Source organism: Myotis lucifugus, unplaced genomic scaffold, assembly GCF_000147115.1.
Source record: "Myotis lucifugus unplaced genomic scaffold, Myoluc2.0 scaffold_215, whole genome shotgun sequence".
In the NCBI taxonomy this organism is placed as follows: Eukaryota; Metazoa; Chordata; class Mammalia; order Chiroptera; family Vespertilionidae; genus Myotis; species Myotis lucifugus.
This window is the reverse complement of record NW_005871263.1, coordinates 2,209,713-2,228,727: the sequence shown is the minus strand read 5'-3', so window position 1 is coordinate 2,228,727 and position 19,015 is coordinate 2,209,713. Positions and strand designations below refer to the sequence as shown.

At 36.6% G+C, this 19,015-nt stretch overlaps 1 protein-coding gene and 1 non-coding gene across 4 annotated transcripts in view; one reads left to right on the top strand and one right to left on the bottom strand.

Moving 5' to 3' along the window:
* CSE1L (chromosome segregation 1 like) overlaps window positions 1–19,015 on the top strand; it is a 50,635-nt gene that overhangs the window by 19,183 nt on the left and 12,437 nt on the right. For 2 of the 3 annotated variants that reach the window (XM_006097996.3, XM_023761725.1), the window contains exons 3-14: window positions 614–756; window positions 2,617–2,718; window positions 2,797–2,942; window positions 3,282–3,372; window positions 5,394–5,501; window positions 7,265–7,357; window positions 9,055–9,222; window positions 9,335–9,464; window positions 10,593–10,658; window positions 11,554–11,756; window positions 13,145–13,229; window positions 14,306–14,367. In XM_006097996.3, coding sequence (XP_006098058.1) covers window positions 614–756; window positions 2,617–2,718; window positions 2,797–2,942; window positions 3,282–3,372; window positions 5,394–5,501; window positions 7,265–7,357; window positions 9,055–9,222; window positions 9,335–9,464; window positions 10,593–10,658; window positions 11,554–11,756; window positions 13,145–13,229; window positions 14,306–14,367 — 1,397 coding nt within the window. Of the gene's footprint in view, window positions 1–613; window positions 757–2,616; window positions 2,719–2,796; window positions 2,943–3,279; window positions 3,373–5,393; window positions 5,502–7,264; window positions 7,358–9,054; window positions 9,223–9,334; window positions 9,465–10,592; window positions 10,659–11,553; window positions 11,757–13,144; window positions 13,230–14,305; window positions 14,368–19,015 lie in introns of those variants that run through there. The other variant, XM_023761727.1, reaches the window with a different exon arrangement.
* Window positions 15,893–15,996, bottom strand: LOC111827758. The gene has a single exon (XR_002831485.1). It is a non-coding gene; the product is annotated as a U6 spliceosomal RNA (small nuclear RNA).

Here is a 19,015-nt window from a genome sequence, read left to right as displayed (position 1 = left end):
TGTGAGAGCGCTAGGATGTCCGAATGCGGCTTAGGCCTGCTCCCCGCTGGTAGTGGACATCCCCCAGGGACTGCCGGGCTGCCAGATGGATGTCTGACTGCCAGCTTAGGCCTGATCCCCCCGGGAATGGGCCTAAGCCAGCAGGTGGACATCCCCCGAGGGGCCCCAGACTGCAAGAGGGCACAGGCCAGGCTGAGGGACCCCCCCGAGTGCACAAATTTTTGTGCACCAGGTCTCTAGTAGTACTAATAATAGACCTTCTGGAACCAGATAGGGTGTGTAACTTTTGACCTAAAGTCACTTAAACTCTCTAAGAAGCAGGTTCTCCTTCAGATGGGATGGTCTTCTGATGAGGCCACATTATAGGTTTGTGTGAATCAGGTGAGTCAAATGACTTGAAAACCTGAGGTATTATGTAAGTTTAATATAACATCATATATAGTCCTTTTAATAGATAAGGAAAGTGAGGCTCAGTAGACCCTTGATAGGTTTTCGAAGGGAAAAGATCTTTTCCATTATATGATGCTTCAATCAGATATACATAGTTCCACATATACATAAAGTAGAAAGATTTTGTTATAATAATGAATATAACATGGAAATTCTTTTATAGCTGAGAAGTTTCTTGAATCTGTAGAAGGAAATCAGAATTACCCACTGTTGCTTTTAACATTACTGGAGAAGTCCCAGGATAATGTTATCAAAGTGTGTGCCTCCGTAACATTCAAGAACTATATTAAAAGAAACTGGAGAATTGTAAGTATTTTGTGAATACATAGTTCAATACCCTGTATGTTTATAAGATTTATATATGCAGTGCTCCTGAAAGATTTGGACACAGATTAAAGATAAAATTGAACAGGACCCTCTACAGCAAAGTATTAACAAATCAAATGCAAAGAGTATAAAAATATACACCATGATTAAGTGGGATTTATCCCAGGTAGCAAGGCTTGTTCAACATTCAAAAAATTAATGTCTTGACTTGGGGTGGTGAACACACAATACAATATATAAATGATGTATTATAGAATTGTATACCTGAAACCTATATAATTTTACTAACCAATGTCACCCTAATAAATTTAATTAAAAAGTTAAAAATTGATTAATGTAATTCATCACATCAGTAGACACACAAAAAAAGAAGAATCAGCCCTGGCCAGGTAGCTTTTTTAAAACATTATATTGGAAGTCTTTGCTAATGCAGTAAGAAAAGGAAATAAAAAGAGCAAAGGAGGACATAAAACTGTCTTTGTTCACAGATGGCATGATCGCTTATGTAGAAAATCTGAAAGAAGGACACTTTTCCAAAGTTCCTGTTTCATTTGAATTCATATAGATCACATCAACATTATAACCCAGGTTGCTAGAGGGTTGTGAAAGTAGGTTTTAACCTCCATTTAATTCTAGCTCATTGTCTACTGAAGAGACATATGGGAAAACGGTCTAAGTGAATAACTGAAGCAGTTTGTATTGTGGACTGGGAAAAATTATATAAAGCTGAAAATTATATATGTGAAAATTTGTAAAACGCAAAATAACTTATTTTGAAGTTTTTGGTAAGGGATTGTGCCCTATGTCTTGTGCGAAATGGAAATATATACTAATTTTAAGGTGACTCTTATTGTGCCTTAGTTTAATGACTAGTATAAATTTGTTATAAATTAAGAAACAGATATTGGGGGTGATTTTGCCCACCAGACAATATTTGGTAAAATGATGGTTGTCACAGCTTGGGGTGGGGAGAGTGGGTGTTATTGGCATCTAATGGGTAGGGATGTATGTAACCATCCTACAATATACAAGAAAGATTCCTACAACAAAAATTTATCTGACCCAAGATAGTCAGTGATTCCAAGGTTGAGGAAACTTGGCTTAGGATAAAGAAAAAAAAAAAAAAGAGAATTGTTTTATGGTGATAGCAGTAATGATAATTATTTAGAAATTATTACCATTGGCAAAAATAGTTAGCTTTTCTAAAAACTCAACTTTAAATCTTCTTAAATATTTATTTAGAATCCTTTTTCTTCCATAAAAGAATTTGAAAGTAGTAAATACTAGTTTAAGCTTGGTATCTTTAATAAGCACATGTGAGAAAAATGACCTGGTGATTCTTAAAATGTTTAAAAATCCCTCCCTCTACCTCTATCCTGATTTGTAAACTACTGAGACTTGTAGACCTTTTTGAGTGATGTAGTCCTGGATGCATTCAAACTCATAATGGTCAAGGGGTTTTCATTGAAAAAGACCTTTGACTTAAGGTGAGAGTCAAAATTGAAGCTTTTGAAGATAAATATGGACTAAGTTGCATATATAAAGATTTTACTCCCATGTTTTGATTAGTTTATAAAACTGGAGTCTTAATTGGCATCAGGGAGTCAGAAGCTCATTAATTTGTATGTAAAATATTTGCATTGGGATGGAATATACATTTTTCTAATCAAAGGATTCATGCTTTCATGAGCGTAAAGTAATCTGTGACTCAGGGCCTACCTTTCTCTATGCTTTTCTTAGAAAACCAGGAAATAAATGGTCCTACTTTATCTACAAATCCATCTATCTGGTCATGGACATGGATTTTATGTTACTTGCTCATGGATACTTTGTTTTTAGGTTGAAGATGAACCAAATAAAATTTGTGAAGCTGATCGAGTAGCCATTAAAGCCAACATAGTTCACTTGATGCTTAGCAGCCCAGAGCAAATTCAGAAGCAGGTAATATAAGGCCCTGTTTTCTAGGTAGGCTTGTTTGTAGAGTTTTCGTCTAATTAATCTGTTTCCTCCTCTTCTCAGTTAAGCGATGCGATTAGCATAATTGGTAGAGAAGATTTCCCTCAGAAATGGCCTGACTTGTTGACAGAAATGGTGAATCGCTTTCAGAGTGGCGATTTTCACGTTATTAATGGAGTCCTTCGCACAGCACATTCTTTATTTAAAAGGTATTGATATATAAACTCGTACTTTTAAAATACTTTTTTTCATGTTTTTGCTTGTGTAAACAGTTCATATTTCTGTGATTATTGTCATTCCTTTAATATAATAATCCTGGAATAAGAGCATAAGCCTCTCAATTCATTAGTATGTTTCTTCTTAGGCAGGATGTTTATTTCATATTGCCCTATCATCTGTAACATACCTAGTCTCCTTAAACTGAGCTTGATTCCTTTAAAAAGAAAGCCAAGAATTTCAGAAAATTAGATTTTTCTCTAATCTATTCTTAAGGAACCAAAGCTAGTAAGCAAAACTTGTAAGTTGCCTATTTTATCTTAATTTTCTAGATACCGCCATGAATTTAAGTCAAACGAGTTATGGACTGAAATTAAACTTGTTCTGGATGCCTTTGCTTTGCCCTTGACTAATCTATTTAAGGTATGGAATAATATAATTGCTTAATGTTTATTGCTTAAATATTTAAATAAATTTTGTTTAAGAGAAACCTTTGAAAGCTTATTTTGTAGGTAATATTTAGAGCACCATTTCTTTTGAAAAATTTCAAACCTACACAGAAATAGAGCAGATGGTATATCATGAACTCCCATGTATCTATTATCCAAGGTAAACAGTTGCTAACATTTTGGTTTTTAAAAAATTTATTCTTTCCCCTCATTTTGTAGGAATATTGAAAAGCAAATCCCAGGCATCAATTGTTTCACTCAAGTATTTGAGTATGTGTCTCTAAATGAATAGATCCACATTTTGATTTGTCTGTTTATTGTAGTTTAATTAACATCTTGTAGCGAACAAGCTACTTCCTTAAACATGTTCTTTACCTTTGAGAGAATCCTGTAATATCAAAAGATATATTGTTAACCTTTTTGTCCAGATAAGGAAAGAGGGTTCAGTATCCCACAGGCCTCAAACCTACTTTTGCTGACTCTAGAGAAGGTGCTCATTTTCTAGTTTTGAAAGGGAAAGTTGTGTGATAGTTACAACTTTCTAAAATGTAGAGTGTACACAAGATTTTTCATGGTTAGAACAGCTTACTGATGGTACATTTTTATTTTAAAAAACAACACTGGACAAAATGTGATCAATTTTTTCCATCTATTTAATTGGCAAAGATTTCTACTTCTTTTTAATAATGTTAAAAGTGTTAGCTGGAGTGCAATGAAAAAAACCATTTTGATGTCCTGTTCATTGGATTAAAAATGATACTAGCTTTTTAGAGTTTGACATTTCATTAAGAACACCTTAATATTCATTTTTTAAATATATGTATATTCTTATTGATTTTAGAGAGGAAGTGAGAGGGAGAGATAGAAACATCAATGATGAGAGAATTATAGATCAGCTATATCCTGCACCCCCCTCCTGGGGATGGAGCCTACAACTGGGTCATGTGCCTTGATGGCCTGGTACATAGGTGGACGGTCAACCACTGAGCCACACCGGCCAGTCAATATTTTTTTCTAGCTGCAGGATATAGGAAGTAACATTTGTTGAGTGTCTTTTACATAGTAGTTGTACACGAAGCACTAGAACCTTTTATGTAGATTTTCTCATTTAATTTGCATATTTTCTCTATGAGGCAGGCATTGTTCTCATATTACAGTTGAGATTGGGTCTCAGTAAAATAACTTAATTTGGCTCAAAGTAATGCTTATTGTGAGTAACAGAGTTTGGGTTATATTTAGGTCTATCTGGCTTCCAAAATCTATGCTCATAGCCTACTCTGATGCTTTGGTAATACACTTCTAGAATCTCAACTTATGAAAATTAGAGGTGTGCACAAAGTTTTCTAGATAGGCCTATTTATTACAGTTAGAACAATACACAATTGGAAACAACCTAAATGTCAAGTGGCAGGAGAATTATTTAATGAGATCTTGTAAAGAGAGTTTTGTATAATCCTATATAATAAAAGGCTAATATGCAAATCGACTGAATGGTGGAAAGATTGGTCACTGTGATGCACACTGATCACCAGGGGGCAGATGCTTAATGCAGGAACTGCCCCCTGGTGGTCAATGCGCTCCCACAGGGGGCGTGCCGCTCAGCCAGAAGCCGGGGTCATGGCTCACGGGAGCCTCTCCACCTCCGCGGCAGCAGGGAGCTGGCCTAAGCCAGCAGCCAGACATCCTCCAAGGGCTCCTGGACTGTGAGAGTGCACAGGGGGGCTGATGGACCACCACCACCACCACCACTGGGCCTCTAGTATATTTATGTGTGCACAGAGAAGAGTGGAAGGATCTAGTCCGAAATACTAACATTGGAGCTTTTAATAGTACCATGATAGCAACGTCAAAATATGTACTTTAAAATATTTTTCAAAATCTCTAATTAAAAGCTAAATTTTGGAGAAGAGATATAGGTAATCTCAGCCTAGTGCAAAGCTTATTTCACGAAGTGTTACAATACACTAACACTGTGTTCCTAAATTCCTTTCCAAGGCCACCATTGAACTCTGTAGTACCCATGCAAATGATGCCTCTGCTCTGAGAATTCTTTTTTCTTCCCTGATACTGATCTCAAAACTGTTCTACAGTTTAAATTTTCAGGTAAGCTTTATTTCTTGTTTTTGATTCTTATTCTTTGTTGAAAAAAATATGCAACTTTCCATTTGATGAAGACCTCTTTGCCAGCATTGATTTTTCTGAAAGTAAAGAAATTAGTTTTTTGGGGGTTTTTTTTTACTCCCTCCATTCTTTGTCTACAAATAGTCAGTGTTATGGGGAACTTTAGTGGTGAGGAATGTCCAGCCCATATGCCATATAAGCCCTGAGGAATCATTTGGTCTGGCTCTGCCAAGGCATTAGAGGCTAGTTAAATGTTTGACCAAATATAGCAGCGTAGTTTAAGTTGATAATTTTGTATGGCCTGGGAATGATGTTATAAATATTCAAAAGGCCCTTGGCAGAAAAAAGGTTCCCCACCTCTGCTCTACTCTTTCATTGAAGACCATGAGATCACATTCTCAGGCCTTCCTCTTGTTCATTTAAGTGGGTCTTAGCACTGGGGGAGCCATGTTTTGTTTAGAGATGTATGGTTAGCTTATACAAAAAGGCTCTTATTGGAAACATCTGGGGGAGACAAGACGAAGAACCAGCATTTAGAAGGTTTAAGAAGCAATGTTATTTCAGAGGAAACACAGCCACAGTTTTATAGTAGAAAACACCCAATCACCCTTTTGCTACTGAAATAGTGGCCTCCAGTCATTCTTTCTGTTCATTTCATTAAGATTCAGGGTTCCAGGAACCAAAAGGGGATCTTAATGGTACAGATTACTATACTGAGAAAGGCTAGAGGAAGGATCTGGCCTTTTCATTGTTCCTAGCCAGGGCCAAGGACAGGGACTTAATCCTTACAGCATGACTCACAGTGGTAGGGAAAGCATTCCACCATTTTGTATGGCCCTCGAATGATGTTAGGAATATTCAAAAGGTCCTTGGCAGAAAAAGGATTGGATAGAGTAGGAGTTGAACAGCCCAAAATGCCATACCCACATTTTGCTTATACCTTTTGTGTGTGTGTGTATGTTGTGTTTTGTTTTTTGCTCGCACCTAACCCGCTTATATCTTTTTTTTAATTCTGCTTCCTGGAAGTCAGGTAGAATAAGATTCTTAATAACTTGTTAGGCAGAGTCAGGGACACCAAAGGCATAATGTTACCGTTGGGGAATTTATCAACCTCATTAAGAAGGCAGTACTGTTACATAGGAAACCATTAGTGTATAAGACAGCAAGTCTGAATTGGTGGTCATCTTACACTAAATGTGATAGTTCAGAAAGGAAAAGGGATATATTGGTAAACACTGAGTTTTATAAGGAAAGGCTTCATTCGTACAGTCTTAGCTGGACCTGGAAGGAATAAGTTGATTTAAATTAAATTGGGGCAGGAAATCAAGACAGCATTATTTGTGGTCAAAAGTGTATAAACAGAGACAGAAGTCAGAATGGTTTATTCAGCTGCCAGATCTAATTAGAACAGAGAATTCTTGTCAAAATAGATAATGGTTGGTTCAGGATAAGAAGTGTGGACTTGGAGTCTGTAGGCATGTGGAAAACATTTGGTGTGTGTGCAGGGGGAACTTATGTACATAGCATACTTATTATTTTTAAAATATATTTTTATTGATTTTTTTAGAGAGAGAGGGAGAGAGAGAGAAGCATTGATCGGCTGCCATCCTGACATATGCCTAGACTGGGACTTGAACCAGTGACCTCTTAGTGCATAGAGTAAGGCTTAATCCACTGAGCCACACTGGCCAGGCAATATCCTACTTATTTTAATTAAAAGTCTCAAGTCTGCATTTATTCTTTAGGATCTTCCTGAATTTTTTGAAGATAATATGGAAACTTGGATGAACAATTTTCATACTCTCTTGACATTAGATAATAAACTTCTACAAACTGATGTAAGTATTGTTTAAAATATTTCCCAAGTAGCCTTTTGTTAAAATTAAGAATTATTTGAAATATAATCATATATATCAATTATATCTCACTTTGTTTTAATTTAAAACATTTGAGTACCCTCTGAGAACCTTGGAGGGTAGTTAGACTTCAGAAAATGAAATAAAGTTATTTGAGAACATTTGGCATTCTAGTTCCTTAAAAATTATTTACTCTTGCATTGTTAATAGCTAGAATTCCAAGAATGCAAATAATTTAATTATGTGGGATGTTTCATATTTGGTTATGTGTAGTGTACAGAATCAATTACTCTTATTGTGGGCCTGGCTTAGGTCACCATGTATAGGTTAGGCTATTTTATTACATTGAAATAAGGCCTTAGAATATTCACAGTGTGAACATTTATGAAATAGAAAATTATTTGTCACTGAAAATATTAAGAAAACATAAAACTTAGACCTCTGTAATAATAGTCTCTTTTAAAAAAGTCAAACAGCGTAGGAAATAGGGGACATGAAGAAATTGTGTAATGTATACGTTTCTGATCTGGGCTCTGTAATATGTGCTTTTCCGTGCATAGCATGTATTCTATTACTCATTTGCTTCTTTATTAATGTATTTATGATCTCCCCCTTTCCCAAGAAACAACAACAAAAGCATAAAAAAGCAAAATTTTAAAATACTTCAACACCAAGTAAAAGAAAAATTGGAATTAGTAATTCAAGTCAGTTTTTGAGAGTGGGCTGCAGAGGGAGAGTCATTACTTGAGTTTACAGCAAATGTCTAAGATTTATTAAATAAAAAGCAACAAAAAGGATTTGATTCCACTAGGAAAAGACCCTTTCACATAGATTCTTACAGAGAGCTGTGTGCCATGTACTACCTTGTCATCCTTGTAGCAGCCCCTGTTTTTATGCCTTATGAAATGAGCTGTTTGGCACATAGTATAGCTCAAAGGGTTTTTGTGAATTGCTGTTATAGTTGAGAGTATTATATAAACCACTGTTATTGTTTAGATTGGGGTTGGCAGACTTTTCCTGTTAAGGTCCAGATCGTAAATGTTTTTATCTTTGTAGGCTATACGGTCTCTGTTCCAACACCTCACCTCCGCGGTTGTAGTTGAACACAGCCAAAGGCAATACTAGGAATTGTATAAATGAGGAAAAGGAATGAGCATGACTGTGTTTCAATAAAACTTTGCTCATAAAAATAGGCAGCAGACCTGCAGGCTCTGCTTGAATTTGCTGACCCTTGATTTAGATTGTTGTTTTATATTTTATAATCAAAATATTTATTTGAGAATCCTACAGCATTACCTTATTGGGGGGTTGGACACATCTTAACATTTGAATGAGAACCTTTTGGGAGACAGTAAGACAATACAATAACGATGTTACAAAGGAAAGTGTGATGTAGTCTTTATCATTCAGGTTTCTGTGGGAATATGTTATTTTCAGTTTGGTATGTAAATATTTTATAATTTAGCAACCAGAAGAAAATAAAACTTGAAAACTTTTGGGATCTGTTCTCAGTGATTAATAAATGAATATTTCATCTTGCATTTATTTGAAAGACTAGGTGAGTAAATTGACAGTGGCTTTGGATTTAAATTTTTAAAGAGTTCAGGCATTACAGCTACTCTGTATTTATGGTAGCATTAGAGTTGTATGTTTGAGTTTTCTGGTTTCTCTTATGTAAGGATGAAGAGGAAGCAGGCTTATTGGAGCTCCTAAAATCCCAGATTTGTGATAATGCTGCACTGTATGCACAAAAGTACGATGAAGAATTTCAACGGTACCTGCCTCGTTTTGTCACAGCCATCTGGAATTTACTAGTTACAACAGGTCAAGAGGTCAAATATGACTTGGTAAGATGATGTTGGAGAAAAATAATTAAGACACACCCCTTCCAACTTCCCCAAGAAATACATGGTTCCGTTTTGCTTTTAAAAATATGCTTATTTTTGTGTTTTATTCCAGTTGGTAAGTAATGCAATTCAGTTTCTGGCTTCAGTTTGTGAGAGACCTCACTATAAGAATCTGTTTGAGGACCAGAACACGCTGACAAGTATCTGTGAAAAGGTTATTGTGCCTAACATGGAATTTAGAGGTAATTACAGCGAGTGTAAAGCCTTTTCAGGGGATCAAAAACTCAGTTTTTTAAAGAGTGTGTTAGTATAAGTTTAGTAAGTCTTTTCCCTGTTGATTATTGTAACATATTCTAATTTTTTTTATTGCTAAATAAAACTTTTTGTAGATCATTTATTGTCCATTTTGTAAACCAAGACAAAGTGTGGTTGGTATAAAAGGCATCTGTGAAATGAATGCTGCTGTGATGAAATTTGTTGTATGCTATGGAGGTTTTTTCATGGAAATATTGAATAAGACTTTAACAATCCTGGTATATTGAGAAGAAAGTAACTGTCCAGGATCTCAATTTATGGAAATAATTTGGTTTTGTTTGATTTTAGTATTTCACCAAGGCAAATAACTGTTTTCCAGCAGTTGACTTGAGATTAGAAGTGATTGATAACTTTTAAATAGAATGAAAGCCCACTTAGTTTGTGCTTAAGGTTCAGATAGTCCTAAGAGACTGATTGTATACAGAATGCCTTTCCTTTTTCTAGTTGGGAAGAGCAAGTAGTAAATGTGGTAGGAATTGTGTTCTATATCAAAGCAGTCATTAGGTCAGTGGTTCTCAATTATCTGGAACAAAATGAGGAAATAAAGGACAATATAATGTGAGGTTTTCTTTCCTTTTGTGTTTTTCTAAAACGATATATTTATTTAAAGAACAGAGCTTTATTCTGATGTTGTCTGTCCTACATTTTTGGTGTTGAAATTATTTTTGTGAAATAATGATGATTGTAGTTGTTAGCTTGTTTTTAAAATGTCCTTATCTGTCAAAATAAAAAATTGGCACCCCCTGGATTGGTTTCCAACACTCACTTTTGAAAGTTGGTGCTAAAGTCCAGTTATGGGGACACTGTCACATTAGAACAAGTGAGCTGGTATCACGTCTGTGTGAATGATCTATTACTTAACCTTTCGCGATAGCATTTGCTGCTCTAAGTAATGAATAGTAATATATGAAGTAGTTATGTGTTGGGAAAGAACAATTTGCTGTAAAATGTCAATTCTACACACTTTTCAGCATACTCAGCTGTAAGAGTATAGTGATTGCCATGTCTTTTGAGAGGTTGTCTTTTGAGTACAGAAATGTCATCTATCTTTGTAGCTGCTGATGAAGAAGCCTTTGAAGACAATTCTGAGGAGTACATAAGAAGAGATTTGGAAGGATCTGGTATGTATTTTGGGTTTTTTAAAATATATATTTTTATTGATTTCAGAGAGAAGGGAGAGGGAGAGAGATAGAAACATCAGTGATGAGAGAGAATCACTGATTGGCTGCCTCCTGCATGCCCCCTACTGGGGATCAAGCCTGCAACCCTGGGCATGTGCCCTTGACTGGAATCGAACCTGGGACCCTTTGTTCCGCAGGCTGACACTCTGTCCACTGAGCCAAACTACCTAGGGCTGTATTTTGTGTTTTTTTGGTTTTTTTTTTTTTGGTTTGCTTTTAAATATATATTTTATTGATTTTTTACAGAGAGGAAGGGAGAAGGATAGAGAGTTAGAAACATCGATGAGAGAGAAACATCAATCAGCTGCCTCCTGCACACTCCCTACTGGGTATGTGCTCACAACCAAGGTACATGCCCTTGACCGGAATCGAACCTGGGACCCTTGAGTCCGCAGGCCGACGCTCTATCCACTGAGCCAAACCGGTCAGGGCTGTATTTTGGTTTTTAACAGCCTTGGCAAGCCAGTTTTAAAGTGGCTCTTTTTTTCTTGTAAATATGGAAGAGGGAGTTAAGACTAGAGTGTCATTTTAACTGGCTTTCGTCGGAGAACTATTTTCTTTAATTCCTATACCTTAAAAAGCATCTCTTATGTGAGCTATATCAGTTAAATCATTTGTCTTCTCTTTTTTTATGTACTTAGTAGTTTTTATCATACTACTATGATCTTTTTAGTTTTCATCCTCATTTTGTGTTATTGTGTGTGTGTGTGTGTGTGTGTGTGAAAACTGTTCATTGTTTATGTTGCTGATAGCTGTCAGCAGCTTTCTTAATAAATTTGATCAGTTGGTTGATGATTGTTTCTTTCTCATGATGTAATTCTCTTTTATTTTATAGATATTGATACTAGACGAAGGGCTGCTTGTGATCTAGTACGAGGATTATGCAAGTTTTTTGAGGGACCCGTGACAGGAATCTTCTCTGGTTATGTTAATTCCATGCTGCAGGAATATGCAAAAAATCCATCTGTCAACTGGAAACACAAAGATGCAGCCATTTACCTAGTGACATCTTTGGCATCAAAAGCCCAAACACAGAAGGTGAATCTTTTCAATATAGTTTTCTTTCTAAATCAGACATGTTGGTGACCACAGAAGTAAAAAGGAAGAATATATTTCTGATGATGCATATTTCTACTCTGCTAGATAACCTATTAGTTCTGATTAGAATTCATGTGGTTTCCAAAAAGGACTTTATGTTGATGTGTTAAGCACTTAAGTTTCTTATAGACCAAAATGTTCACAGATGCCACACTTGTTCCCTTAGCTGAGACTCAGTGTTTGTTAATTTAACCCTTTGAGTGCCAACCAATATCCTAGGAACTATGCTAAAATTACCAAGGCATTTTTGCTGATTTTACAGCAGTTTAGGAAAAAAATTATGAATCGCAAGTAAATGAAGTTACATATTCAATATATTCCACAAAATCGTCATCTTCACAGCAAGAATTGACATATTTAGCAATATCATCATCACTAATAAAAGCAGACTTAGAACTGGACACTGTAGGAGCAGCGCGATAGCGCTCCCGGCACTCTAGGGGTTAAGGAAATTGCTTTTATTATCTATTAAAATAATCTTTTTAAAAAAATTTATTTTTATTGATTGCAGAGAGGAAGGAAGAGGGGGAGAGAGAGAAACATTAATGATGAGAGAGAATCATTGATTAGCTGCCTCCTGCACACCCCACACTGGGGATCAAGCCTACAACCTGGGCATGTGACCTGACCAGGAATCAAACCATGACTTCCTGGTTCATAGGTCAACGCTCAACCACTGACTTACATTGGCTGAGCTAGTCTTGTTTTGTTTTTAAGCAGTTTGTGTTTTGAAGTTTTTTTAAATATATCTTATTGATTTTTTTTTTACAGAGAGGAAGGGAGAGGGATAGAGAGTCAGAAACATCGATTAGCTGCCTCCTGCACACCCCCTACTAGGGATGTGCTCGGAACCAAGGTACATGCCCTTGACTGGAATCGAACCTGGGACTCTTCAGTCCTCAGGCCGACGCTCTATCCACTGAGCCAAACCGATCAGGGCTCATTTCTTTTTTTTTTTTTTTATCCACACCTGAGGATATCTTTCCATTGATTTTTTTTTTTTTTTCTTTTAGAGGGTGAAAGGGACGGGGATAGACAGACAGGGAGAAACATCGATGTGACAGAGACACATCAATTGGTTGCCTCCTGTATGTCTGTATGTGCCCCGACTGGGGCTGGGATCATGCCTGCAGTCGAGGTATGTGCTCTTGACCTGAATTGAACCCTGGACCCTTCTGTCCATTGGCGGCACTCTATCCACTGAGCCAAGTGGCCAGGGCTCATTTCCATTTTTTAACCTGGTTTTCTAAAGTTGTCTAAATGTCCAATGTGGTAGCTATATACAGGTATTTCATGTTATTTTACCCTGTTACAAATTTGTTTTTCAGCATGGAATTACACAAGCAAATGAACTTGTAAACTTGACTGAGTTCTTTGTGAATCACATTCTCCCTGATTTAAAATCAGCTAATGGTGAGTTTTGTAAATTATTTATACAACTTACAACACCATGCCTGCAATATTTATTTGAAATTTTTAAAAATTGTTTTGAGAGAGAAAAAAACACCAACTTGTTGTTCCACTTATTTATGCATTCATTGGTTGCTTCTTATATGTGCTTTACTGGATATTGAACCTGCAACCTTGGCATATTGGGATGACGCTCTAATCAACTGAGCTACCAAAATAAGTAACATTATGGCAAAAGTCATAATAGGGGCTTTATATCACTATAGGACTCAAAACATTGGCTCTTGTGCTTGTTGCAGGTGTTTGTTTTATTGAATAAAATCTCAAATGATCTTCCAGATTTTGCTCAGGTGAAATTAACATATTGGCTGATGTAGAAGGAAAATAGGAATAAGGAAGATTGTATCTTAGCTTTTTGTTATCCTGGTATATAGACTAGGAATTACACTTTAGTTTTTCTTCTTGTTTGAAAAATAAACTCTTAAAAATCAAAGTAAATTTAAAGTACATGAAACTAATAAATATTACAGATAATTTCTTACATTGATGAAATTATATTTATCAAGGTACATAGATATTCTTTTTTTGCAAACTTTTTGTATGGAAATTTTAAATACATTAAAAGGTAGGGAGAGTCTTGTAATGAACTTCCATGTTAATATCATCTAGTTTTAAGAATTTTTAACAATTGACTAGTATTCTCTCCCTTTTACTAATTTTCCCACCACCAGAGCAATTTGAAGTAAATCTCAGGTAAAGAAACATGCTCTTGATTCACAGTAGCTTCAATTCTGGGAAGAAGATGATATATGGTCACTAGTCATGGTCCCAATCATGTTTATTCAGTCACATAAGTAATACATGTTAATTTGTAATGAACTTAAAGGTAAAGGGGAAAATTATTTATTATCTTACCAGAATTAATAGCTACATAGTAGGTTAGTTTAGAGTTAACTAAGCTTGAATTACTTGACAGTTTGATTACCAAAACCATGTTTTAAAAATCTGATAATGTTTTCACCAATTTGGGAAAAATAGTCCTTAGCATTCTAATAACTATGATTTTCTTTTTTAAATAGTGAATGAATTTCCTGTCCTTAAAGCTGATGGTATCAAATACATTATGATTTTTAGGAATCAAGTAAGTTGCTTTTCACTTCTATTATGTACCACTTAATCCTTTGGGAGGGGGGGCAAGAATTTGTTGTAGTTACACTTTGTTTCATTTCATTAGGACATACACCATGTCTGGGTGTCTACTTTTAGTAATGGTTAAAGAGTGATCAGCAGATTCAAGTAAAGAGAAATTTTCCACCATTGACTTATGTTTTGAGATACACTTTCCTTAAAAGTCACCATTTAAAAATGTACACTTAAATGGTTTTTAGTATATTCATTCTTTTGTTCAACCACCACCACGTTCTCTTAGATGGTTAATTACCATTTTGTTTGGGAAAAGTAGGATAAGTGTTTGTTGGTTTTCCCTCTTTATCAATTTTTAGAGTAATGAGACAGTGCCTTACCAACCTCCAAAGTGACAAATGAGGGTATTTTGATGCCGTAGTTGTTCCATCTTTGGCCAGTGAATTATAGATTCCTGTGCCCTCTTGACATACACTTAGTAGCCTGTAATGGCCTCTTTCATACATGACAAAATATTCCAGGCTCTTTTGGTACATTTCCTGCTACAGATCTCAGTTAGGTGCCTCTTGAAGATGATGGGAAATGTTATTTCAAAGACCGTAATCTGCCAAAACCGGTTTGGCTCAGTGGATAGAGCGTCGGCCTGCGGACTGAAGGGTTCCAGGTTCGATTCCGGTCAAGGGCATGTACCTTGGTTGTGGGCACATCCCCAGTAGGAGATGTGCAGGAGGCAGCTGATCGATGTTTCTCTCTCATCGATGTTTCTAAGTATCTCTCTCCCTTCCTCTCTATAAAAAATCAATAAAATATATTTAAAAAAAAGAAAGAAAGACCGTAATCTAAGTGCTAGAGATACAACTAATGAATTGCCATTAGTTCTAGGGTTTTTTCACAGGAGAGCATAAGGCAATAAATAACAGTACCAATATTATTACTAAAGTAATACTGCTGAATGCAGTTTGATTTCTTTGTGGTTTTTATATGTATTTAAAAAAATACTGTCTTTAAAGCAACTTGAAATTATTCTTTGTGCATTTTTTGCCATAAACTTGATAAACAATTAGGTTCATCTCTTTGTGTGTTTTTGTTTTGGGTGGTCATGCCTCTGAAGTAGGACTGTATACAGTAAGGTACATTCAGAAAGGTGTAGCTTTCATCCCTGTTCCCTCCCTCTTCCTAGTGGTTAACCAGGTTTTTTTCCTATCGAGTTTTGGTTTGATTTATTTATTTGTTTATGTTTGTTTATTTATTGTTAATCCTCACCTGAGGATATTTTTTCCCCTCCATTGATTTTTAAAAAAATACATTTTTATTGACTTCAGAGAGAAAGGGAGAGGGAAAGAGAGAGAAACATCAATGATGAGACAATCATTGATTGGCTGCTCCTGCACGCCCACACTGGGGATCGAGCCGGCAACCCGGGCATGTGCCCTGACCAGGAATCAAACTGTGATCTGGTTCATAGGTCGACACTCAACCACTGAGCTATGCCGGCCAGGCTCCCCATTGATTTTTTTTTTTTTTTTAATATGGAACACTTCACAAATTTACGTGTCATTCCTGTGCAGGGGCCATGCTAATCTCTTTATTGTTCCAATTTTAGTATATGTGCTACTGAAGCGAGCACTCCTCATTGATTTTTAAAGCGAGTGGAAGGGAGGGAGGGAGGGAGAGAGAGAGAGAGAGAGAGAGAGAGGTGAAAGGCACCTTGATTATTGGTTGCCTCCTGCACGCATACCAACCGGGGCTGGGGATTGAGCCTGCAACAGAAGTATGACCTGAATCAAATCGGCGACCCTTCAGTCTATGGGCTGGCGCTCTAACCACTGAGCAGAACCTGCTAGGGCTTATTATTTATTTGTAAAAAATATAACCTAATACTTATCCTATGTATATTTATATTCCTTCTTTTACACAAAAGAGCATACTAAGTAAACTTTTTTCCACCTTGCATTTTTCAGTTAAAAAATCCTGGGTGTCATTCTATAATAGTATTTATAGATTTCTGTCTCTCTCTTTTTTAATACCCGTAGTATTCCATTGGGTGGTCTGCCCATGGTTTACTCATCCAGTTCCCCAATGGATAAATATTCTGTTTTTTTTCTACCTTTCACTATATTAAATAATACTTTTAATAGTCTTGTGTATATGTCACTTAGTGCTTTTGCCTTTGTAACTTTGTGATAGATTCCTGGAGTAGGATTGCTAGATTAGAGGGAAAACACACATGTAATTTTGTTAGATCTTGCCAAATTTGCCTCTATAGGGGTTGAGGTATCATGTTGCATTTCTTTATAAATTGAATGAGTGCTGATTTTCCCAGTAGAGTATGTTGTAATTTTGCCAATGTCATAGATATGAAATGGTATCTTATTGCAGTTTTAATAATGCATTTCTCACTTTGAATTTGATTGCATACCTTTTCATTTAATGGGCCATTGTAATGTATTTTCTGTGAATTATTCAGTTGTACTTTGCCCATATTTCTGATTATTGTTCTTAATTTTTAGAAAACATGTAGTTTTCTTCTTATTTTTTTTAACAAAAATTATTTCAAGCAACTCTCAAGTGCAGGGTGCTTTTATCATAACTGACAAAACATTGATCTAATTTTATATATTCTTAGATATGATCATTTTTCTTTATTCTACTGGACCAATAAACGTTAAAAGTTAGTCCAACGAGAACACAGAGACTCTGGGTCACCCCCTCAAGTCATTGACTCAGTCTTTTGGTCACAACCCTTGTTAAATTTCACCATAGCCGAAACCAGTTTGGCTCAGTGGATAGAGCGTCGGCCTGCGGACTGAAAGGTCCCAGGTTCGATTCTGGTCAAGGGCATGTACCTGAGTTGGGGGCACATCCCCAGTGTGGGGCGTGCAGGAGGCAGCTGATTGATGTTTCTAGCTCTCTATCTCTCTTCCTTCCTCTCTCTAAAAAATCAATAAAATATATTTTTTAAAAAAATAAAAAAAAAAATTTCACCACAATAGCGCCTTGAACATGTTCAAAGTCAACAAAAAAAACACTCTTAGCATTTTTCATTGATTGATTTATATATTTTCCAAATAGTTTGGACTCAGAATAAGAATTTATGGATCCTGAAGTATTTAATTTTATAACCATAAATCCCCTTTATAAAATTTTATCATTCCCCATTTTGCTGTCATGCCCAGGCTCCAGCCCATCAGTAGCATTTTGCATCAGAGGAAGGAAACAATAAAATAAATTCCATCAGTCATGCCTGTCAGCGAGCTGACAACCCCAAGAGGGGAAGACTCCAGTAACCCACTGTCCCCTCACTGGTTCTCAGTTCCTTACCCCTCTCTTTTTTAATTGAAATATAATTGATAAAAATATATCTTATAAACATAAGTTTTAGGTATACTAGTATAGCATAATGATTCCATGCTTGTATGAACAGTTGACCCTTGAACAACACTTGTTATTCTTTGGCTTTGATAATAGCTCTTCTAGCAGGTGTCAGGTGATGGATAGCTCACTGTGGGGTGTTTTTTTGTGTGTGGGTTTTTATTTTAATCCTCACCTGAGGATATGTTTCTATTGATTTTAGAGGGAGAGAGAAAGAAACATTGATTGGTTGCCTCCCATATGCACCCCAACCAGAGCCAAAGCTGAAGACTGGGCATGTGCCCTGACCAGGAATTGAACCAACTTTTTGGTGCATGGGACGACACTCCAACAAACTGAACTACACTGGTCAGGGCTGCGCATTTCCTAATTGGATTGTTTTGTGGGGGGTTTTTTGCTGTTGAGTTATATGATCCTTCTGATTCTTAGCACTTTACGTCACTTTAATTTTAGTGAGATAAAAATAAAGCGTGCAAAGTCATCTTATTCTCCTACACCTCTGCCAAATTACAGTGCGGCCATCTCGCAAATTATTTTAAATACGCAAGCAAGAATAGAAAACAACAGGGTGAGGTAAAGGTAGGTTTATAGTTATTCGTATGGAAAATAAGGTTACATGCAACCTTGTGAAGCTGTTCTATTTTAAATTCATAAATAATAATACAAGAATAAACTCTTGTTTTGTGTACTCACAATTGTAAACCTGCTTTTGCCTCAGCCTATATAATGATGCATAACCACCACAAATCTTAACTCCATGCCATAATTACTTAATGTACATATACATCTGATTTGTATTCTTCTCCCCGAGATAATTGCTGTAACGAATTCAATGTGTTTTATGCCCATTATTATAAGTGTTTGTTTATGGTTGTATACTACATATTTGTTTCCATAAAAATTCTATAGGTCCCTATAGGTTTAAAATTTTTAATTATAACTAACTAGAGGCCCGGTGCACAAAAATTTGTGCACTGGGGGGGGGGGGTACCCCAGCCCGGCCTGTGCCCTCTCGCAGTCTGGGACCCCTCGGGAGATAACGACCTGCTGGCTTAGGCCTGCTCCTGGGTGGCAGAGGGCAGGCCCAATCCCTGGGTGCAGCCCCTGGTCAGGCACAGAGCAGGGCCGATTGGGGAGTTGGGGCGCCGCCGCCTGTCATGCACAGAGCAGGGCGGATCGGGAGGTTGCGATGCCACCCCTAGTCACGCTCAGGGTAGGGCCGATTGGGGGGGGGGGACCGCCCCCTGTCACACTCAAGACAGGATTGATGGGGA